The sequence below is a fragment of the Leucoraja erinacea genome, chromosome 15, assembly GCF_028641065.1.
Source record: "Leucoraja erinacea ecotype New England chromosome 15, Leri_hhj_1, whole genome shotgun sequence".
Classification (NCBI taxonomy): Eukaryota; Metazoa; Chordata; class Chondrichthyes; order Rajiformes; family Rajidae; genus Leucoraja; species Leucoraja erinaceus.
Genome location: NC_073391.1, coordinates 25,713,051 through 25,738,096, shown reverse-complemented (window position 1 = coordinate 25,738,096; position 25,046 = coordinate 25,713,051). Strand labels below are relative to the sequence as shown.

General features: G+C 41.2%; 1 protein-coding gene across 4 annotated transcripts in view; it reads right to left on the bottom strand.

Moving 5' to 3' along the window:
* LOC129704064 (uncharacterized) overlaps positions 1–25,046 on the bottom strand; it is a 231,227-nt gene that overhangs the window by 130,020 nt on the left and 76,161 nt on the right. For all 4 annotated transcript variants that reach the window (XM_055646934.1, XM_055646936.1, XM_055646935.1 and 1 more), the window contains exons 8-10: positions 24,149–24,227; positions 22,669–22,787; positions 21,879–22,001 (exon numbers count right to left, since the gene is read on the bottom strand). In XM_055646934.1, coding sequence (XP_055502909.1) covers positions 21,879–22,001; positions 22,669–22,787; positions 24,149–24,227 — 321 coding nt within the window. The remainder of the gene's footprint in view (positions 1–21,878; positions 22,002–22,668; positions 22,788–24,148; positions 24,228–25,046) is intronic.

Genomic DNA, 25,046 nt, shown 5'->3' with positions numbered 1-25,046 from the left:
CAAGAATGAAAGAGCACCAGATAGTCACAAACCATCTACAGCAATTCTACACAAATCCTTTGGTATTATATATCTGTCAGGATAGTGTGAAACTAGGAGAGGTCAATACTGATGTTTGTATTCCCATGTACCTTAAGCACTTGTCCTACAAGATGGTGGAGGTCGTGGATTTGGGAAGTGATATTCGAGTAGCCTGTTAGTAACTACAGTGTAACATGCAGATGGAGTACATGGCTGCCATTGTGTGCTAGTGATGGAGGTAATGAATGCTTTGATTAGTCGACAGGATAGCAATCAAGTGAATTGCATTGGTCTGGATGGCGTCCAACTTCCCGAGTATTCTTGGAGCTGTACTCATCCTGACAAATGTAGAGTATTCTATCAAATTCCAGATTTATGTCTAACAGCTGATGAAAAGTCTTTGGACATCAAGGATTAAATCACTCAGCGTAGGATACCTAGTCCTTCATCTGTTCAGGTTGATAAATGTGAATAGTCTAGTTGAGTTTCTGGCCAATGATGACATCAATATATTGATGTTGGGAACTCAGCAAATGAACGTGAAGAGTTGGAGTTTCATTGCTTGGCCATGAAGATTACTTGCTACTTTTCCAGCCGGAATGCAGCTGTACTCAGGCACATAATGCTTCAACTGTTGAAGAACTGTGAATGATATTGATTATGGTGCAATAAGTGAATATACCCACTTCTGACACAATGAAACATTGAAAATGCAATACACCACAGGACGTTCACCCACAACGTCTGCGCAAACTAAGATACTAATTTAAACTAATCCCATCCTCCTGCACATAGTCTATAGGCTTCTATTCCCTGCCTATTCATGTGACTGTCTAAATGCCTCCTAAACATTACTATCATACCTGTTTTAAGCAACTCTGCAGACAGCGCATTCCAGACATCTACCACATTCTGTTCAAAATATTTGTTGAGTAAATCTCCCTTAAACTTCCCACCCTTGACCTTAAAGCTATACCCTTTGGTATTTGACATTTCCACACCGAAAATAAAAAAAAAAGGGGTCTGGCAATCTATGAGTTTCATAATTTTACATACTTCTAGCAGATGGTATTAACAAGTTCGAGAGTCTGTCAACCGTGGCTTTTGGTGTCAGTGACGGGGAGAAGAGGAACACTGAGGGTAAGATTCATTGGGGAAGATAGATATGGAAGATTGTACAAGACATTAGTGAGGCCACATCTGGAGTATTGTGTTCCGTTTTGGTCATTCTGCTATAGGACATGGGTTGTTAAGCTGGAAAGAGTTGAGAAGATTTGCAAGGATGTGCTAGGACTTGAGAGCCCGATCTATAGGAAGAGGTTGTGCAGGATGGGACTTTATTCCTTAGAGCGCAGTATGATGAGGGATGATCTTATGGAGGTGTATAACATCTTGAGAGGAATAAATAGGGTACAGTGCCCTCCATAATGTTTGGGACAAAGACCCATAATTTATTTATCTGCCTCTGTGCTCCACAATTTGAGCTTTGTAATAGAAAAAAATCTAATGTAGTTTAAAGTGCGCATTGTCAGATTTTAATAAAGGCCATTTTGATACATTTTGATTTCACCATGTAGAAATTACAGCTGTGTTAATACATAGACACCCCATTTCAGGGCACCATAATGTTTGGGACACATGGTTTAATGGGTGTTTGTAATTGCTCAGGTGTGTTTAATTGCCTTCTTAATGCAGGTATAAGAGTGCTCTCAGCACCTAGTCTTTCCTCCAGTCTTTTTCCATCACCTTTGGAAACTTTTATTGCTGTTTATCAACATGAGGACCAAAGTTGCACCAATGAAAATCAAAAAAGCTGAGACTGAGGAACAAGAATAAAACTGTTAAAGACATCAGCCAAACCTTAGGCTTACCAAAATAATTTGAAACATCATTAAGAAGAAAGAGAGCATTGGTCAGCTTACTCATCGCAAAGGGACTGGCTGCCAAGGAAGACCTCCACAGCTGATGACAGAAGAATTCCCTCTATAATAAAGAAAATTCCCCAAACACTTGTCCGACAGATCAGAAACACTCTTCAGGAATCAGGTAAGGATTTGTCAATGACCACTGTCCGCAGAAGACTTCATGAACAGAAATACAGAGGCTACACTGCAAGATGCAAACCACTGGTTAGCCGCAAAAATAGGATGGCCAAGTTACAGCTTGCCAAGAAGTACTTAACAGAGCAACCAAAGTTCTGGAAAAAAGTCTTGTGGACAGATGAGATGAAGATTAACTTATATCAAAGTGATGGCAAGAGCAAAGTATGGAGGAGAGAAGGAACTGCCCAAGATCCAAGGCACACCACCTCATCTGTGAAATATGGTGGTGGGGTGTTATGGCCTGGGCATGTATGGCTGTTGAAGGTACTGGCTCACTCATTTTCATTGATGATACAACTGCTGATGGTGGTAGCATAATGAATTCTGAAGCACATCCTGTCTGCTCAAGTTCAAACAAATGCCTCAAAACTCATTGGCCGGCGGTTCACTCTACAGCAAGACAGTATCCCAAACATACTGCTAAAGCAACAAAAGAGTATTTCAAAGCTAAAAAAATTGTAATGTTTTGAGTGGCCAAGTCAATCACCCAATCTGAACACAATTAAGCAAGCCTTTTATATGCCGAAGAGAAAACTGAAGGGGACTAGCCCCAAAAACAAGCATAAGCTAAAGATGACTGAAATGCAAGCCTGGCAGAGCATCACCAGATAAGACACCCAGCAACTGGTGATGTCCATGAATCGCAGACTTCAAGCAGTCATTGCATGCAAAGGATATGCAACAAAAATACTAAACATAACTACTTTCATTTACATGTTATTGCTGTGTCCCAAATATTATGGTGCCCTGAAATAGGGGTACTATGTATAAACACTGCTGTAATTTCTACATGGCGAAACTAAAATGTATAAAAATGGCCTTTATTGAAATCAGACAAAGTGCACTTTAACCACATGTGTTTTTTTTCCCCATTACAAATCTCAAATTGTGGAGTACTGAGGCAAATAAATAAATGATGGGTCTTTTCCCAAACATTATGGTAAATGCACAGAGTTGTTTACCCATAGTAGGGTAATCATAACCAGGAGACATAAGTTGTATGTGAGAGGGGGAAAGATTGAATAGAAACTTGAGTGACAACTTTTTCCACACGGAGGGTGGTAAGTATATGTAAGGAGCTGCCAGAAGAGGTAGTTGGGGCAGGTACAATAACAATATTTAAAAGACAACTAGACTATGAGGGAGCCGTTGGGTCCCATGTCCACACGGGAGGGCTGGTCCCCCGACGCTATATTCCACCTTCCACCAATTCCAATATTGGTGGCCAGTGGGGGGGGGGGCTTTCTGGAGTGCTGGTATAGGTGTTGTTGGCTGCAGTGACTACTGGTCTTCAGAGGGCTACTATGGACATTGTGGGCCAAATGGATTCTTGGGGTGGCAACTCAGTCCCTCAAGCCTGATGTGCTGGCAGCTCACTCACTGCTAGTGGGCTGGCAGTTGACTCATGGTTATTCCTTGAAATTCCATTTCAAGCAGAGTGCTAGGCCACCAAATTCAAATCCATTTTCCTACCATTTTAAGCAGGGTGCAAGGCCACCAAATTCAACTGCAGTTTCTTACCTCTTCGAGTAGGGTGCAAGGCCACAAAATTCAAGTGCAGTTTCATACCACTTCAAGCAAGGTGCAAGGCCACCAAATTCAAGTGCTGTTTCAGACCATCTCAAGGATGGTGCAAGGCCACCAAATTCAAATGCAATTTCATACCATTTCATGCAGGGTGCAACAACACCACATTCAAATGCAGTTTCATACCATTTTGTGCAAGGCCACCACATTCAAATGTAGTTTCATACTATTTCAAGCAGGGTGAAACCACCATAAAACCACACAGTAGACATTTAGTGTGTTCAGTTGATTCACAGCTCAGAGTTGTGACCTCTCCCTCCCCCATCATGCAGAGAATGAGCCACACCCACACTTCTGGTTTTATAATCCCTCCCCCTCCCACTGGAAAAGGTGTGGCCTTCATGGCGTGATTGACAGGAGAGAGATTTTCAACATTTTTTAAACACTAATAACACTTTTGTTTTTCATTGATGGGAAGAATCCTCTGCACCTGATGAGCAGAGGGGAACTGAGTAAGATGGCCAAAAATCACAGCCGTTAGTGGTAGCGTTTTATCTAAAATCAATATAGTGCAAACAGGAAGTTGTCAAGTTTAGACAAACAACCATTTGCAGGCAGTGCCTTTTCACTTCAACCCAATCCCTCCAAACAACCATTTGCAGGCAGTGCCTTTTCACTTCAACCCAAACCCCCCAAACAACCATTTGCAGGCAGTGCCTTTTCACTTTAACCCAAATCCCACAAACAACCATTTGAAGGCAGTGCCTTTTCACTTCAAACCAAACCCCCCAAACAACCATTTGCAGGCAGTGCCTTTTCACTTCAACCCAAACCCCCTAAACAACCACTTGCAGGCAGTGCCTTTTTACTTCAAACCAACCATATTTTCATTTTCTACCACATTAAGGGCACTCACAGTTGAGTAGACAGGTGTTCAGTGTTATTCAGAGTTCAGAGAGATGGCTTCCTCCATCTTGCAGAGACTGAGGCACAGCACTTCCTGGTTTTATAGTCCCTCCCCCTCCCTCCAAAAGGGGCAGCAGAGAGAATGGCAACTTTTTAAAAACATTAATATCCCTCTGATTTTTCATCGATGGGAAAAGTCCTCTGGTCCCAGAAGGCGGAGGGGGGCTCTGAGCGAGGTGGCCAGAAATGACGGCCGTAGGTGGCGGCGTTCTGTCAGAAATCGCAGCACAGTGGACCAAAAGCGGTCAAGATCAGACTTTTAGTAATATACTAGACCAAGTGCAGACCCATTGGGTCTGTTCCCCCCAACGTGCGGTTGTGGGGGGAGAGGCGGCATGCAGCGTCACACACACTAACTATCCCTCCCCACCCCCCCGCACTCACGCTAATTACCCCCCTTGATATTATATTATTAATTTACTCCTTTTACCCCATAACCACCCTATCTACTGACGCATAGCCCCCAACTTACAGTCACATCTAGAGAGGGGGGGGGGGGGGGTAGAGAGTGAGAGGGCAGAAAGAGAAGGGGCAGAGACACAGAGAGAGGGGCAAGAGGGAGAGGGGGTGGTAAGGAGGAGAAGAGGGAGGGTGGGTGAGAGGGGAATGGTGGGGGGTGGAGGGGAGGAGAGAGAGAGAGGGGGAGGGAGAAAGGAGGAGAGAGAGGAGATAGAGAGAGGGGGAGAGAGGGGAGAGGGGAGAGGGGAGAGGGGATCGGGTAGGCGGCGCGGCTCTGGCCAGCAGCGGCCTCTGCAGCCTGTCCGCGTTTTTATTATTTTTTGTCTGTGTTTTTATGTAGTTTTTGTTATTTTATGTTGGGGTGTGTGTGGGGGGGGCGGGGGGGGGGAGGGGGGGGGGGGGGAAAACTTTTTGAATCTCTCCCTGCACTGGAGACCCGACCTTTTCTCGTCGGGTCTCAGGTGTCGTTGAGGCCGCAACGAGGAGCGGCCTCCAACAGGAAGAAGCCGGGGACTCAGGTGTCGACTCACCGTTGCCGTCGCGGAGCTGGCCGAGTCCGGAGCGGGTGGAGCGGTGGAGGAGCGCTGCCGCTGCTGCTGCTGCTGCTGCTGCTGCTACCGGAGAGTCGGAGGCTCCAACGACGGGTCTGTGGACGACGGCACCGGGAGGGAGGGAGACCGCTTTTTTCGGGGGCTCCTGCAACGGCGACTTCTCCCGCCCGAGTTGCGGGGTTGAAGAGCTCCTGGAGGGGGCCTACATCACTGCCCCGCGCGGCTGGAATGGCCGCGGACTCTGTGAGCGCACGCCGGGGGCTCCAACACCAAGACCCGGTGTGCAACCTCGCACCACCCGGCGTGGCTTCAACGGCCGCGGGACAATCGCCATCGCCAGCCGGGGGCTATGACTTTGACTCTGACATCGGGGGGGGGGGAGAGTGCAGTGGAGAGATAAGTTTATTTGGCCTTCCATCACAGCTATGTGATGGATGTTTATGTTAAATGTAATTATGTTGTGTCTGGGGTCTATTTGTGTGTAATGTATGGCTGCAGAAACGGCATTTCGTTTGGACCTCCAGGGGTCCAAATGACAATTAAATTGACTCTTGACTCTTGACTCTCTTGGGAGAGAGGGAGGGGAGGGGAGAGGGGAGAGGGGGAGAGGGGAGGGGGAGGTGGGAGAGGTGAAGGGAGGGGGAGAGGTGAGTGGAGGGGGAGAGAGGGAGGGGAAGGGGGAGAGGTGAGGAAGGGGGAGAGGTGAAGGGAGGGGGAGAGGGGAGAGGGGAGGGGGAGAGGTGAGGGGGAGAGAGGTGAGGAAGGGGGAGAGGTGAGGGGAGGGGGAGGGTGGGGAGCAGGGAGGGTGGAGGGAAGGGGGTGAGGGGTGTGTGGAGGGGAGGGGGTTTAGGGGAGGGATGGTGGGGGAGGGGATGGAGGGAGAGGGGGGAGAAAAATAGGGGAGAAAGAGAGAGGGGAGAGAGGAGAGGGGTTTGAGGGGGGGGGAGGAGGGGAGGGGGGGGAGAGAGAGAGGGGTTTGAGGACAGGGGGGGAGGAGAGGAGAGGGGGGGAGAGGAGTGGGGCCCGAGAAGAGAGTGGGGAGAGGAGAGGGGGGGAGAGGAGAGGAGAGTAGAGGAGAGGAGAGGAGAGGGGGGGAGAGGGGGGGAGAGGGGAGAGGGGGGAGGGGGGGGGGTAGAGGAGAGGAGAGGGGGGTGTGCTGAGGGGGGTGTGCTGAGAGGGGGAGTGAGGGGGGGGAGAGGGTGGGGAGCAGGGAGTGGGGAGGGGGGTGGAGGGAAGGGGGGGTAGGGGTGTGGTGGAGGGGGGGGGGGAGGGGAGGGATGGTGGGGGAGGGGATGAGGGGGAGAGAGAGAGAGGGGGGAGTGGAGAGGAGAGGAGGGGGGAGAGGAGGAGGGGGGGAGAGGAGAGGGGGAGGAGAGGGGGGGAGGAGGGGGGGGGAGAGGGGGGAGGGGGGGAGGAGGGGGGGGGGGGGGGGGGGGAGGGGGGGGGAGGGGGGGGGGGGAGGGGAGGGGGGGGGGGGGGGGGGGGAGAGGGGGGGGGAGGGGGGGAGAGGGGGGAGAGGAGAGAGGGGGGAGAGAGGGGGAGGGGGGAGAGGGAGAGGGGGGAGCGGCGGACGGATAGCAGAGGAGGGTGTGGGGGGGAGAAGAGAGGGGGGAGGGGGAGGGGGGGGGAGGGGAGAGGAGAGGGGGGGAGAGAGAGTGCCTTTTTATTTCAACCCAAACGCCCCAAACAACCATTTGCAGGCAGTGCTTTTTTACTTTAACCATATTTTCATTTTCAAACCTCATTAAGGGTACTTACTCACAGTTGTGTGGGCATGTGTTCAGTGTTATTCACAGCTCAGAGAAAAGTGACCCTCTGCCTTCCTCCAGCTTTCAGACTAATTGAGGCACACCACTTCCTGGTTTTATAGTCCATCCCCCCTGCCGCCAGCGGGGACAGCACAGAGAATGGGGAATTTTGTAAAATCATTAATATCTCTGTCATTTATCATCGACTGGAAAAATCCTCGGCACACATGCGACGGAGGGGGGCTCTGAGCGAGGTGGCCAAAAATTACGGCCGTAGGTCGCGGCGTTCTCTCGGAAATCGCAGCACAGATCGCCAAAACCGGTCAAGAACAGACTTTTAGTAAGATAGATAGATAGATAGATAGATAGATAGATAGATAGATAGATAGATAGATAGATAGATAGATAGATAGATAGATAGATAGATAGATAGATAGATAGATAGATAGATTAGATAGATGGTTCATGGATAGGAAAGGTTTAGAGGGGTATTGGCCAAACATGAGCAGGTGGGACGTGTAGATGGGGGTCTTGCACGGCATGGATAAGTTGGACTAAAGGACCTGCAACCATGCTTTATGACTATATATTGGAAGCATAGATACAGAAGGTGACATTGGCTGAACAAGTGACAAAGACAGAGAAAATGTGCAAATGGAATGGCATCCTTACAGGAAGCAGAGTGAGATGAATTGTACACCTATTTCTTTTTCAGCCTTCCTTTTAAAGCACAAAAAACACAAAAATGCTCGTGTTTGATTAACCCATTGAGTGACACCAGCACTTTGTGTTTCTCCTTAAGTTTCCAGCATCTGCAGTTACCTGTGTTTCCTTTTAAAGATTGTACCATTTAGTTTAGATTGGTTACTACAAGATCTACAAAATTGGACTACTATTCTCTACTATTGTACTCTATTACTCTTGTAATGAAGGTCAACTTACAAAGATATAAAGATCCATCTGAACATCAACATCTTCAATTATTCACCAAATAATACTCCACCTATCTATATATTTTCAACAAGACTGGGGAACGTCACATTATTCCATGTTATATTCCATTTTCCATTCCCTTCCCATTCAGTTTATCTCAATGAACTTCCACGAGGTGCTCACAACCTCTCTACTGCTACCTAGCTTTCTATCATCTGTAAACTTCAATTATTTGGACTAGATCGTTGTATCCAAATGATAAAAACTGAACAGTTGGTGCTTTGGCATAATCCCTGCAGCACCTTTCTGGTCATAGCCTTGCAACATAAAAATAACCCATTTATTTCTACTCTGTTTTTGCCTATTAAGCAATCCACAATCCATGCCAGTGTAGTACTTTCAGTACCAGCTGCTCAAATCTCCCTCAATAACCTCTTGTGTGGCATTGTATCTAAATACTTTTGAAAGTCAAAAACATCAGATCACCTGTCTTCATCTATTCTACTTGCTATAACCTAAAAAAATTCAGGCAGATTTGTCAAACATGATTTCCCTTTCATAAATGCATGTAGGCTCTGCCCAGTCCTATTATTATGTTCCAAGTATCCTGTTACTACTTCCATAATAATAGGGCACTTGGAAAGTCTACATCCATGCACAGCCCAAATTACTATTATTATTTATATTGCTAGCCATACATAAAATGCTCAAGAAAGAAATGCGCATGATCCCATAAATGTATTAACTTGGATTATGCCAGAAAATAATTTTCAAAGTAGGAGAATCTCACATGGCAATGACTCTGGATCAGGCTGTGTAACCTTTATCATGTTAAATTAAGGAACTAGTGTAAGCAGGTCTTTTGAATGGTGATAATAGTGTGAAAATAAATTGCATGCAGCTTCAGTGAGAGGAAGATCCTGGAAGTGGAACATATCATGGTGGAAATTTATAAATGAAATCAAAATCAAAGCACATCATTTCCATGCAAGTTTCATTTAAATATAATGGGAAAACACCATTCTTAAGCTGCAGTTTTACCTGAAATTTCCAGGAAATTAGGACTCAACATTTATAGAACGTATTGAGACTAAATTTAGGAATGTTTAAGTGTGAAACCAAACAAGGGGTCTTGGTGAAGTGATTTATGTGACTATATAAAGTTGTTGATTTCTCACACTGTTTTTGTTATTTTCCTTTTGATCTGCTAATTTTATTTTGGCTAGGTGGTGAAAACTGATTAATTTAGGATGACGATTTTGTACTTTTTGAATTTCCACTGGGATTTTCATGTGTTACATACACAATCAGCAGACACAATTGCCTTAGAGATTTTTTAGTGAAGTTGTCTAGACATCTGCAAATATCCAATTTCTGTGAACAACCAAGAAAAACTTCACTTTTCTGTCAGCTGGTTTCATTTAAAGTATCTTGGAGTCAAAGGGCACAGCATGACCTCATCAAATTAGCCCCTACTGAGAGAGGTGTTTAACACAAGTAAAAGGAAGTAATCTGGAGGACATTAAATGCAAATGTGATTTCCATGTGCAAACTTCAAACGCGCCAAAAGCCATAAATGGCTTCTGCACAAGGTGAACAAAGCAATCCTCGTGTTCTGCAAATCGATCCAAAATTCTGAGCGTTTTCTATCCCCCAAAGGGCTAGCCGAATTTGCATGCTATTCATGAGCAGGTCAGAAATCTCAACAAATAAGGATGGAAAACAATTACAGAAGAATGTACATCTGTACAACTGCTTAATATACAGTAATGTGGAATTCTAGATTGAATTTCAGGACTGCTAATTTAAATTCTATGGACTTGAACTATGAAACTGCTTTCAAAAGTTAAATATTGAGAGACAAATACAAATAAACTATCATCAGATTTCTTAAAGTTTACTATCTTCCAATGTGGAAAGCAATGGTATATTTTTGTTCAGATCAGTTTCTCCACTTTAGTCTTATGATATTTTTTATATATTCAGATTTTCTTTGCAGCAATCATGTTGTCTGAAAACTATAACCATCTTATCTGAAAAGATTTTCAATTAAATTAGGCTCTTAGAATTTTAACATACAAATGCTTACTGCACTCATAAGAAATTCCTTTGTTCAATATTTTAATGGAGCTATTAACCTATTTAAAACAGGTTAAAATAGGTTAACACCTTGTTAAATAGCAAATGAAGGAATTTCATGTGAACGCATTAAATATTTGTACACTAATATTTGAAGAGCCCAATCACAAGGCAATTCAACACCATTCTGAAAATTGATGATCATAAAAGGAGTTCCATCATTTAGGTTTTTGTGCTGGCAGATCAAATTACTTTTACTGTTACTAATATAAAAAAGTTAAGCCTAGAAAATAAATTTCTATTAAAAATAGAGATTGTACTGAACTGCTGTCAGATCCATTTTCTTGATGCATCAGTAACTGAGAAGGCTATGGTTTCACTTTTCTGCCCACCTGCAGTTTGACCCTATTTCCCAGGCTGTGTGTCCTGTAGGGACTGATGTGATTGGCTTGCTAATGCATTCATCAATGTAATTGACCTTTGATATGGCATAGAAGACAATGGGAATGGCACTGCACCATTGCAATTATTTTGAAAGATACCCTTACAAAAGGCATAACATATTTTAATTTAAGAAAAATTATTGCATGCTCTACCATTTTACAAAGGGCACACTCATGATAGCAAAAACATTACGAGTTCTGAAAGTACAAGTACTGAAGGCTATAATATTTATTTTCCGTTTGAAAAAAAATCCCTCAAATCAAAATACCAGGGATGTTTGTGAAACGGTTACTACATATTAACCACTAAACTTCCAAAATCTCACCCCTGGTGAAAACTTTCCATTTCGCGATATCATCTCTTCGTGGGATTTAGAATACGGTAAAAACATGATCTTTTTGAGCTGTTAATTCAAGTAGAACAGTTGAAAATGGAAGATTCCAATTTAGTTTTCAAAGAAGAGAATGGGATTAATTGGGTAGTTCTTTCAAAGCACAGGCTTGCACATGATGTTGAATTGTCTTTCTGTACCATTTGATTCCATGATTCTTTGATCTTTTGGTGCTTTTAAAAAAAATATTTCAGTGACATACACTATAGATCGCATCGTTCCATCGCAAGTAATGGGTAACCCTGAACAGAATCCGCACCCTCCATGCAAGAACAGCCCATCAGCTACATAAGTGGGGGATGACAGACAGCCCTGCTTGTGACTGCGGACATCCAGACCAGACCATCCCACACATTGTGAATGACTGCTCACTGAGGCTTTTCCCTGGGGGCATCAAAGCCATCCACCCAGTAACTGATGCTGTTCTGGCCTGGATGTCTACCCTTGATCTACAACTTTAGGCTGTGCACTCCATACACAAGAAGAGGACCATAGATAACCAAAATTGTGTCAGTCCCAGTTTGGTAGATACTCTTTATCTACCATAAAGATGCATTCTCAACTTTCAGGCAATGGCCCTTCCTGCTTAAGATAGAACCTATTTGGAATAAGGTTAAAATATCATACACATAGTCTGTAATTAATGTTAATTAGTATATATGATCTTCCAAGGCTGCAAAGATAATATCATGTCAAATATGTGTAACTGTTACTGTGAACCAATTCTACTGGTGTTGCACATGAAAGGAGAAGGACATTTTGTTGATGCATAAACAATGACATCTAATAGCATAAACATACATGTTTCAGACATGCTCCAAGTAATGGGGAATGCTTATGGAATGTTATCCCTTATTTCAATGTGTAATGAATCTCAATTCAAGAGTCTGGATTGAGAGTATGTAGGCTCAAAATAAGAAAGCACCCATTTAAGACTTAGCCGAGAAAGAATTCTGCCTCACAGAGAGTTCGGAACTCCTTGCCATGGATAACCGTGCGGATTGAGTCCTTGTATATATTTACAGATGAATCAGATATTATAAATTTCTGATCAGTAGTGGATATCAGAAGCAGATATGTCCAAAATGTGAACTTGAGGGATGTTGAATCACCCATGATTCTATGGCACAGTGGAGCTTGCTCAAGGGGCCAAATAATCTACTCCTCCCTACTTCTTATTGTCTTATTATTGAACAATAATTTTCATCGGCTTTTCATTTGATTCAATTGGTGGAATGAATGTCTTCCCGTTCTCACTTACTCCGATCTCTCCTGATTCTTGCCTATTTACTGAGAGAATACTAAATTAATTGAGACTTAATCTTGTTGACACAGGAAGTGATGAAGTATGACAGTTGATGAGCTATTTAGTAAATTGCATGACAACAAGACTGTGACTGAAAACACATTTGTTTACTACATATTTTTGCAAATAGCTTGCTCTTGCTCTAGTTCCACTTTAGTATCAATATAAATATTTCTGCACTGATTAATCCCTTTGGGGAGCAGATGTAACACAATAAATGAAATGGTGTTAAAAAACAGAAAAGCTGCTAGATCACATGGGAACCATTTCTGAACAGCTTATACATTTTTATGAAACTTTTTTTCTTCACTCGTTGCATTTTTCCTTGTGCTGGTGATGAAGTGGCCTGTTTCCAATACTACAGTATTATAGAATCAGCCACTAGGCAGTGCACTGAGTTAATTTTCCCATCAACTTCCACACCATCACCCATTATTGTACTTTCTCTAATAACTTGTAATGATGCACAGATGAGATTGGAAACTAACTCTAGATTTTTTAAACTAAATTATACTACAGCATAAGAAGTATTTTACATCCATTTTCAACCCAAATGTATATTGCAAAATGTGTATTGCTCTGATATGAGGCAAGTGGGTCACAGAAGAAATGCAAAATATATTCTTTCTCATTCTATCTTCTTGTATAATTCCAATCTCTTGGGGATATCTTGGACTATGCTTTAAAACTGTCATAGATCAAAAATGTCCCAGAGGCTTAATTAGCAAAACTATGTATAGAATGTGCTGCAATTATCTAATATTCCTTAATTCCTTGATCAAGAGTATTTATGTAACCCAACGTTTTGTCAATTACATCCTCAAGAGCAATGATAATATGGTAACAGAAACAAAATAATATATTTTTTTACATTGTAGAAAAAATTAACAGGAGACTTCTAAAAGAATTAGTAAGACTAATGAGAATTCACATTACTTAGGCAAAAGTTCAGTGAAGCAGTTTTTGATATCAATTGGAAAATTTATTCCATTTGTCCCAGAGTCTACTATAGATATCCTGAAATTCAATATGTTGATGAAAATTCAATTTATGTGCAGCAAATGATAGGATCAAATTGTTACAAGCATTCATAAATATTTGTAGAATAAAGCTAAAATAAATTGTACCTGAGTTGTAGACTCAACAGACAACCTGGTGGAACTACTATTACTTATGATAATTTGCAAGAAGATGCAAGCTTGTGTGCTTCTGGGATGGGAAAGGATTGAAACCTGAAACTACATAAACACTTTTTTTATAAATCAACGTCATGTAATGAAATCATGTCTGTGGAGTGTTTAATCTTACTATCGCTTTATTTCAATGCAGATCCCATAGACTGCAGTTCACTACTCTGATCCAAGAATTTGGTTTGCAGGATTTGCTGTACAAGTTGACAAGTCTGAGGTCTGAGAATGGATGGGGAGATGGCAAGCCTGAAGGAGGCCAAGAGGGAGGACAGACACGATGAAGGCAAGACATTCTGAAAATTACAGTCAGTCAGATAATCCAGCCCATTGCTGTAAAAGCCTGATACTATGGAATCCACAATTTCTGCAATAGGAACCTTATTCATAAAGCTGCAATGTTTTGGTAATTCCACTATGAGCGAGACTTAGAAAACATGCATGTATGAATACAAGACACTACGAATCAAGGACAATTTGTTCTCCCACCAAGGACTCATAGATTTTAATCACAGAACTCATAATACAATTGTGGAGAATAATCCTTTCTCCATCAAAAGGAATGGAATGTTCCTGACTATTTAAGAATTGAAAGAAATAATTTTCTTTGTTCGAGGGGCATTGAAACACACTGTTCACCTCAGCATTAATATCTCCAGTTTGCATGATGGCTAATCAGTCTGTGACAATGCCTAATTCATTATCTAAAAATAGCTGAAACATACAAGATGATTATTAGCATCTACGAGAAAGAGATACTTTCAGACAACAGAGATTATTTATCTCATCTAGCTCATACATCCCTGGAAATTCAATTCAAAAATTACTTAAATGATTTTGAGGATATATTTTTTAATTTATTTATTGTGGAGGGTGGTGCTCCCTGGAATCATTCACAAAGGTTTTGGGGCATATCAATAATGGGGAATGGAACACTTTCCATTTCAGACTCCATATTAGCTCAAGTATCTGTAGGTCTTATACTGCAAAGCTAAAAGCCTACAATGCTACTTTATTCAGTCAAAAAAATGATCAGACACTTCCTGCTATCAGTCATCCTCACAAGACCAATGGATACTTATAATTAAGTAATTCAATTAGTGTTTACAGAGGAACTTGCAATATATTTTCTTGGGAGTACCTGTGATTGGACATTCATGAATAACATGGTATTGACCACACAATGCTAAATTGGGAGTCATGCAAGTACTTATCATATGCTCAGGATCCCCTCCCAAACTTGCAGCAACAGTCCCTCATGGACTCCAAACTTCTGCATATCTTATTGACAATGACAAATAAATTGTATTGTATTGTAAACCCCATTGTCTCCAACAACATGTGGCACTGTGATTTCTGTACCTATGCACCCCATCTATTGCCAACCACAATATTCTGCTGGCCTCTTGTTGCACAGAAAACTTATTGTCTTGCGATTGGGCTATTGGCTCGATCACCCAAGACACTGTCTGGACTATGCTCACTATTTCTAAACATATTGGACACCTCAGCCGCAATCCCAATTCATGAAGATAGTGCCTACTACTGTAATTTTCTACTCATTTCTACATGATTTAGCCTTTATTCAATGCCTGCCTCTGCTTCCCTTATCTGATGTCCATTTGTTCTTTGACTAAAGGATCAATATTGAATTTAATTGAATTGAATACATTTTATTAGCCAAGTATGTATACATACAAGGAATTTGCCCTGGTGCTTTGTTCGCAATTAACAACACGATATGCAGGAAACAATTAAGAATAAAACATTATAATTTAAATATGTGAAGATTGAAATAAAATACCAGAGCAAAAGGAGTTTACAGACTTTTGGTTGCTGAGTAGAACTACAGCTCGTTGAAAAAAGCTGTTTTTATGTCTGGCTGTGGCGGCTTTGACAGTCTGGAGTCGCCTTCCAGAGGGAAGTGCTTCAAAGAGTTTGTGGCAAGGGTGAGAGGGGTCTGAAATGATTTTACCCACTCGTTTCCTGGCCCTTGCAGTGTACAGTTCGTCGATGGGGGAAAGGATTCAGCCAACAACCTTCTTGGCTGATCGAACGATTCACTGCAGACTTTGGATGTCATGCTTGGTGGCTGAACCAAACCATATCATGATTGACAAGGTGAGGACAGACTCCATGATGGCAGAATAAAACTGGACTATCATTGCCTGTGACAGATTGTGTTTTCCCAGCTTCTCCCTGGAGATGATGGTTCTAAGGAACTTAAATGACTCCACATATGTGACTGTGGTGTTGTTGATGGTGAGTGGAAGGAGGGGAGGGGGAGCTCTCCTAAAGTCCATAATCAATTCCACTGTCTTAAGAGCATTGAACTCCAGGTTGTGCAATGGCACCAGGACACCAGATGTGTCACTTCCTGTCTGTGGGCAGATTCCTCCCCATCCTGGATCAGTCCAATCAGGGTTGTGTCATCCGCAAACTTGAGAAGCTTGACAGAGAAGTCAGTGGAGGTGCAGTCATTGGTGCTGAGAGAGTAGAGGAGAGGGGAGAGTACGCAGCCTTGTGGTGCTCCTATGCTGAGGGTCAGCGGGTCTGAGATGTGCTTTCACAGACTCACATGCTGCTTCCTGTCTGTCAGGAAGTTGGTGATCCACTGACAGAGAGGTTCTGGCACAGTCAACTGGATGAGTTTGGAGTGTAGCAGCTCTGGCACAATGGTGTTGAATGCAGAGCTAAAATCCACAAACACAATCCTTGCATAGGTCCCCTGGCGGTCTAGGTGCTGGAGGATGAAGTGCAGGCCTAGGTTGACTGCATCACCCACTGATCTATTGGCCTGGTATGCAAACTGCAGGGGGTCCAGCAGGGGGTTTGTGATATTTTTAAGATGGGCCAGCACAAGTCTTTCAAGGTCTTGATGATTACAGATGTCAGTGCAACAGGCCTGTAGTCATTAACACCAGTAATCCTTGGCTTTTTGAGCACAGGAATAATAGTGGAGACTTTGAAGAAGGCAGGGACAGTGTAGGTTTGCAGGGACTGGTTGAAATTGTCTGTGTAAACTGGTGCCAGTTGTTCGACACAGAGCTTGAAGGTAGAGGGGGAAACATTGTCTGGTCCTGGAGATCAAATATTGGTCAGGTTAATAGGATGAACTTCTAACTCTGCTTCAAAATCATCTCTTAGAATCGCGTCAATCCATTGAGGAGGAATTTGGAACTATTGTGTAATGTCCCATCCAAAAGGCTACCCTCCAACAATATAACACTTCCCCCCAACTCCCAGCCTGTAATTTTTCCTTGATTCACCGGGTGGTGCCAGCCATGGCTGCCTCGCCAACAGTCTGGTTGTCCTTTCCTTCTTTGTGTCTGTTTTGTATGTGTTAAATGTATGTTTTTTTGTGTTCCTCAGCTTGTTTTATGTGGGGGATGGGGGCTTGGAAGTTGGGGGGGGGAAAATTTTTCTAATCTCTTATCTCCACGGAGATGCGATTTTTTCCATATCGTATCTCCGTCCGCACTGTGGCCTAACATCGTGGAGTTGACAGCCTTGGCTGGAGATCGACCGGGAGCTCCATTGCGGGAGCCTACAGGACATTAACATCGCGGAGCCCGTTGTCTGCTGGTTAGAGACGGGCATCAGGGACTCCAAGCCACAGGGGTTTCAACCGCCCCAACGCGGCAGTCGTTCGATCGTCCTGATGCGGGGGGGCTTCGACCGCCGGCTGCGGGGCTTCGATCGCCCCGACTGCAGATGGTTCGACTGCCCCGACCACGAGAGAATAAAGAGGAAGGAGATTGGACTTTATTGCCTTCCATCACAATGAGGAACGTGGGGAATCCGCTGTGGTGGTTGTTTATGGTAACTTTTATGCAGTTGTGTGTCTTGTTGCTTTTTATTTTAGTATGGCTGCATGGTAATTTGAACTTCACTGTACATTCATTGATACATGTGTCAATAAATTGACCATGAAACCTTGGATTTATACCACAACTGTTGAACTTAGAGAAAATAGTGCCATCAACAAAGCCAATAGCCCAAGCGCAAGACAGAATCACTGGGCAACTTATACTTACAAATATTAATTAAATTAAATTTGATTAATTAAAATCTTGCTTTATATACTTTTTAGTGAATTGTGGATATTATATTTGATAAATCATTATCTTTTAATTTAATGGCAAATCAGACGAATTGCATTCTCCTTTGAGCACAATCCTGTTTTTGAGGTCCGCACTATAACAGCATTGTCTTCAGAGCTTCAGAATGACGATGTTATTTTGCACTATTGCTCTCTAATATAAGTTCCTCAATATTGCCGTGTCCCTGGAGAGCAAATTCTAAGTGCCAATTATTTCAGTCACACTAATCAATCATATCTCAAATATTCAAGCAGATATAACAGCTTTTAAGACAGATGATGGGCTGATATGACAAATTTTGAATAAAGAGCATTTAAATAAGCAGCTTGAAGAATTGCACCTACCAAAACCACACTTAGTTTCGTTATGATAGCAGGAGGCCTACTCTCATCAAAAGGTTGCCTCATTTTCCACTCCGTGTTAAAACAGGTTTCCCTCAACTCAGCAGAGGCCTCTGTTACTGTCTCCTTCCCAATTCTGAAATCTTCACTAACTCAGTTACATACAAGGATATTTTGAATAAATTACAAGGACTTAACCAAGAAACAGCTGAAAGCACAAGTCAATGCTTGCCCATAAACAACTAACTTCTTTGTGGTGAAGTTCCCAGAGGACCATATTACATTTTCACACAGTAAGGTGTGATCTGCAGTATAGAATTAAGCACGCCAACAAAATAGCAGCTGTTGTCGACATGCAAACTTGCTGTGCTTGTTTCTTAAGGCTTCCAGATAAATACAAGGCATCATAACACAATTCAAGATCATTTCAACAAATATTTCAATATTCGTTTTCATTTTCTTTCATCTGAGGTTTTATTGTAAGATATACGCTAGTATCAGATAAACTGAGCATAAAGCAGCATGACTATGGGGAATTGATTGATACAGCCAAAGTGAGACAGCAATATGACTCTTAATGGCTCCAGGTGCAGGAACATTTTCTTCCCATCTGTTATCAGGCCACTGAACGGTCCTCTCATTAGCTAGAGTGCGGTCCTGATCTCCCATCTACCTCATTGGAGACCATTAAACTACCTTTAATTGGACTTCAATGTTACATCTTGCATTAAATGCTGTACCGTTTATCCTTTATCTGTGCGCTGTGGACGGCTTCTCCACAGATGCAGCCTGACTATTTGAGTATATCCAGGCTATTCTGTCATTTCAAATATCCAGAATCCGCAATACTTAGAATTTAATTTTTTTAATGCAATTGTTATAAAGTTTTGAACATATAATTCCAGAAGAGTTAGAATAACTTACCTGCTTTTGTCCTCTATCTCTCCCTTAACAGGTAAGGATCCTCTCTGTGTTTGACAATATATATTCTGCCAGCTACAAATAATTGTATACATGATTCCAAAATGATTTTTTCTCTGCTCCTGATTTTTTTTTAGAATTATGCTACAAACTGCTTTATACCTTAACAGTCAGAGCTTGGTTTACCATCTAATCCAAAAAGTAAGGTCTTGAGCAATATAGCAATCGCTCTGTACATAATCTACATGTTCTCTGCTTCATCGACAAGATTGCCACCTCTGAGCAAACTAAAAGAAAAGGAGTGGATAGGAAAATAAATCAACTTAAATAACAAAGGAGGTAATTGAGAAATGTTGCAGTTCAAAACTAATATAGATGAAAGATGTTTTCATTCCGGTTTCGTAACCTTTAAGTATACTATCACAGTCTTTAAATTCAACACAAAGACATACGTGGTTGGTCAATTATTATGCCTCCAGCCTTCCTACAATGAAACTTGGTAAGTGACTACTTGAAGGCATAAGATGGAGATTATGTTAACTTTAATAATACCCATTCCTCTCTCTTGGGAAAGTATTTTTCTTGGCATTCATCTCAAAATCTGAAATATGCTATATCGCCCAGAAAACCGATTCTCAACCAAATTAAACTATTTCCAGCTTTTTAAAAAAAAATCTCTTATTTCAGAAATGTTCCCTGGGCATGGTGAAATTAATAAAAGTACAAACATAGATGGCAGTTTTTTGGATAACCCAATGTACAATTTGAAATATATTAAAGGAATTGGCTTATTTTACAACATAACAGGGTTGGTCCTTTTCAATTTTATGTACAAATGTTGCCACAGTTAGTTTGTTACCTAGATCTATTTTAACCCTTCTTCATGTTGTTATTCAAATTTTTGAAAGACTCATTAAGTTTATAAGATTGGCAAGATCATATTGAAATATCAAAGTATGGCAGCAAATATCTCGCAGAGTTTTTAGACAATGCTGAAAGTAAATGTAAATTATAAAATGTAGAAAACTCAGAATGATGTTCATTTTCTTAAATTAATTCTTAAAATGAATATCTGAAATATTTGAAAAAGTCCAAGAGGACAATGCAATTAAAAGTTTCTCAGTGCGACAACAACTTTATTCATGATTGGACCAGTCCTTGTCAGCTTGGGAGTAAACAGACTGCGTTCTGAAAAACGTCAAACGTCCAGTTTATATCAACAATTAATATCTCATTTACCAAAGAAGCATAAATCATTTTTTAAGTAACAAGCTAACACCGCCATTAATTACCGTATAGTTTCTGATGAGAGTCAACAGAAAAATCACAATATATTCGGAAACATTTTGGAAAACAATGGAGTCTCAATGACCAATACTGAATAACTATAAATATTGTAACAGCAATTAGTTCTGTGCAAATTGTTTGAGCCAAAGGTCTCTACTTTATTTAGATAAATATATATGTATGTTCAATATGGTTACTACTAATCTATGATTCAGATATGGGTTAAAAATAACTGATGCAAAGATTTTTCTCTATCATGCCTGGAGGAGGGTACAATCATCTTCCCACTGATGATTTGCTTGCCTAATGCCTGATGGTCAACCATGGAAAGATGTGTAAGAAAATAGCAAAGTATGAATGAGGTTGGAATTGGTTTAGAACTTGCACCTTTAAGGGCCTGTCCCACTTGCGCGTCGTTTACGTGACAGGCCAGTTGTGACCGTCGCGCGAAAATCATCTAGCCGTACGACAGTCGCGCGCCAAGTGCTCTTGAGGGCCCTACTTCTTTTGGGAGCTATTTGTGATGTCGTTCGTACTTAGTCCGATCTCCGTGGCAAGTATTTTCCCAGTGAAAATGTTTCAAAACAACTCGCGTTTTATACCCGGTTGGTCACGTGGTGCGGCGCTCAAATGACGCACAAATGGCGCGCCGACCGCATACGGGCGGCGCATGGTTACAGATGTTGACGCACGGTGACGCATAATAAATAAGCATAGGCAATGTTCGTGCATCACCGTGTGTAACCATGCGTGACCACACTCTACACGTACGCCATCAGTACGTCAGCATGCGGAAGGGATAAGTCACGCAGGTAGCGAGCGAGGATTTTGAGCATTCCAAAATCCTGGGGCGCCGCGCATTACCGCGCATCACTGCATACGCCACCATGCCTCACGACGCGCCAACCAATTTTACGATGTCACGTAAATGACGCGCAAATGACACCCAAGTGGGACAGGCCCTTTACTTTTCTGTCTGCTTAGTGTAGAGGGACGTGCAATGACCTGGATGGGTAGTAGGAGTAGACAGTCTTGAGCTTGTTTAAGAAAGAACTGCAGATGCTGGATCTAAGGTAGACAAAAATGCTGGAGAAACTCAGCGGGTGAGGCAGCATCTATGGAGCGAAGGAATAGGTGACGTTTCGGGTCATGACCCTTCTTCAGACTTGAGCTTGTGCTTGGGCTTGTGATATTTTCACTTGATCACTAGTGGAGGAAAAGATAGCATTGCACAGTTGATTAATAAATCCGATCTAAATAATTTCAACTATGCTCAGGGGCCTCAAACAGTATCAGTCCCAATTTATTTTGCATACCACAATTTTGAGTTTGCAGTTTAGCTTCAGTGAACTTGGCTTTCAAGTAGAATTTGAACCCAAAATAAGCCAAATACATATTTCTATCTATTTTTTAAACAGTATATTAATCTTCTCTCATAATTCGAATTGGCAAGTCTGGGCAAATAACTGTCATATTTATTAACCCGCTCACCATTGTTTCCTGTCACTCTACCTGATTCAGAGTCTTCTGTTCATTCAGCTGTTGTTGCAAGCTTTCCTTATGTTGATTTCCGAGGGCTAACTCTATTGCAATTTCTGCCATTGACTGCTGAAACATCTCCTGTTTTTCTGCAAACTAAAGATATAGTGGTTAACATCAACAAACAAGATTTAAGGGATGCTGTTTGAAATACTGTGAAATACAGGTATTACACTCTTGTAACTTTTCTGCTTAATATACAAGCACAGATGTCCTTCCATATAAAGATTAAACATAAGCATTTCTAATTAGCTTTTACTTTCTCTGAGAGCATAAAAAAGTTCACCTACCATGCTACACTCCCTTAAATTAACACATCTGTCCTGAATTTGTAAACACTTCACTGGCTTCATGGTGCATAGTTCTTATTTATAAATTGAATATAAATTTATTACTATAATGGTATTTTTATTGACTCAATTAATCACTAGGAGTGCTATTCGAGTTCAGTTTTAAGAATATTTTCACAAATTAGTTGTAGACCTCCCAATCCACAAATTCTGGTTTCAGAGAGTTAGAACTACACTCTGGAGATTAATCTTAACAAGGCACAGATTTATGTAGAGAGAGCACAACATATTAAAACATTGCTGAAAGGAAACTAAAGCAATCACATCCTCCTCCTGTTATACAGCACTATACCTGGTAAGAACATGTACAAACTGGTACTGTCAAATCAGCACAACATTTTAAAGGGATACATCTCAAATTTCAAAAAAAAAGTGCCCCTCAAGGTTAAACATAAAAATATCAAACTGCTTACTTCTTTGTTTATAGTTTGCATTTCGAGTTCCTCATCACAATAAGTTGGATCAGTTCGGTTATTCTGGAACATTTTGGAAGCCAGCCAAGTCTTATGACTTTCTAAGTATAAATCAAAATCTGTGGAAAAACACCAATTAAAAACATCAGATTATCATTGGTATGATGAACAAACTCAAAATAACTTGGAACAATGTCAATGTAATTGGTGAAAGGGAGGCCATTTTTTGGAATGCGTCCAGGTCCAGTTCAGAGTTCAGCATAATTTTAGTCCCACAAGGAAAAAGGCATTGATTAATGTGCAGTGACTCCAATGAAGGGTGGAGATAATTGAGAAATTGTAACAAGAACACAGTTTCACTGTAAGAATGCATTTTTTCCTGGACTTAAGAGGTGAGACTTTATAATTACATTATAAATTGCCAATCTTAATTGTAAAATTGTGAAGATGATAATCAAGGCTCCTGAAATTGTCAAATGAAAAATATGATAAAAATCAGCAAATAAGCAAATTGGTTCATTTACTATTGGCCAGGAAAACTGAACTGAAAATTATGCTAGATTTCTACTATAACGCCGACAGAAGAATGCTCAATGATAAATAGGATTGAGGGATTCCCTAAACTGGAACTGGATTGGACGCAAGCATTTCTACTGCACTAATTGCAATGAAAACTGATATGAGTCTCACTGACTGCTACAGGCATGGACGTAGACTTCATTGCACAATTCAGCCAACCTGGATTTAAAAAAAACATTTTTTTAAATCAATATCAAACAGATTTTCCCTATTTTTTAAAAAGTTGATTGGACCATTGTATTGGTGGTGGCTCCAGAGTAAGTGACATGCAACTTTGATATATACCACATGGATAGAGGAATGACTGGCGCATACCAAAAAAAATATTTCTAGTCAACACATTTGCCTAAAAAAGAAATGTTGTCTGCAAGTTCTTGTTGGGTGAAAGCTGAGGAGCCCCTATTAGGAGTAATCCCAGAAAGCACTGGATTATGAAACTAAATTCAGAATATATGTCGAAGATGGACTGAAGAAGGTTCCCAATCGAAAGGTTAGCCATCTTCTTTCTCCAGAGATGCTGCCTGAGTTACTCCAGCACTTTGTGACTAAAATGAGAATATGTTCACACGAGGTACTACAAATACAAATTTACAAAAAAAAAGACACAAAGTGCTGGATTAACTCAGCAGGTCAGGTAGCATCCCTGGAAGACATGGATAGTGATGTTTTGGGTCAGGATTAGCCTGAAATTGGGTTCGGACCTGAAATATGACCTATCCATGTCTTCCAGAGATGCTGCCTGAACTGCCAAGTTATTCCATCATTTTTTTGTCAAATTCAGAAAATGCACTGGTGCTAAATGGAACTTAACAACAATTTTGATTCCTCAGAAAAACATGATTTTAAATTGAAGTGGAAAATTTGTTAGAAATAGAAACGTTCAACACACAGGCTAACAGACCTTCAAAGACACTGTTCTGCACTCTCAAAACTTGATGCTCAAGTAGTTCTGTAGCGTCAATACATGAGACTAAATGGGCCTGTAAGAGAACAACAAGACAAAATATAATACAAATGTTTGAAAAGTGTTGGAAGAAGTGTCAAGTGACCACCTGGAAGTCAATTGATGATAAATAGGGAACATTCCACCATTGACAATGTACGACAAACACGGTCACTGTTGCAGACAACAATGATTTATAATCCTTACAAGTTATTTTGAAACCAATAACTTCTAGAAACGGAGGTTTTATGATGAACTCCATAAATTTCCTCACTATATTTGGTCTAGGGTCATTATATTCCCCATTCTATTGATAGGAGATGATCAATGCGATTTCTTTAAATGTACATTATTTTTTTTCAATTAAATTTATTTTGCCATGATATGTTTCTGGTAATATACGATGGACAAAAATTCCCCCAGAAAAACTAACCCAGTAGTGAGAATGAAAACTGACAAAGTGAGGAAGACAATAAATGATCTACATTTTAATGGTAACAACCTAAATTATAGACAAAATGGATATTATTGTAAATCACTACTTTGATTATTTTCTATTTTCTTCCTATCGTTTGGCTCTCTTGGGCTTAAACCTTCCATGACTTGCATAAATGTTATCAATAAATGGTTGATTACATGGTTACAAGATATTATAAATGGTTACAAGATATTATAAACACGAACAATTATGTTTTTGCTTTCCTCACGTAATTATTTTACTATGGTTTTTCTACAATGTAGCAAAAGTGGTACAGGGTTTAATGTTCCTTTTCATGCAACTACTTTCGATAACTGAATAATAAGCATAACATAAAATTTTACTGGAGATATAGTAAGTATTGGAATTTACTTTAAA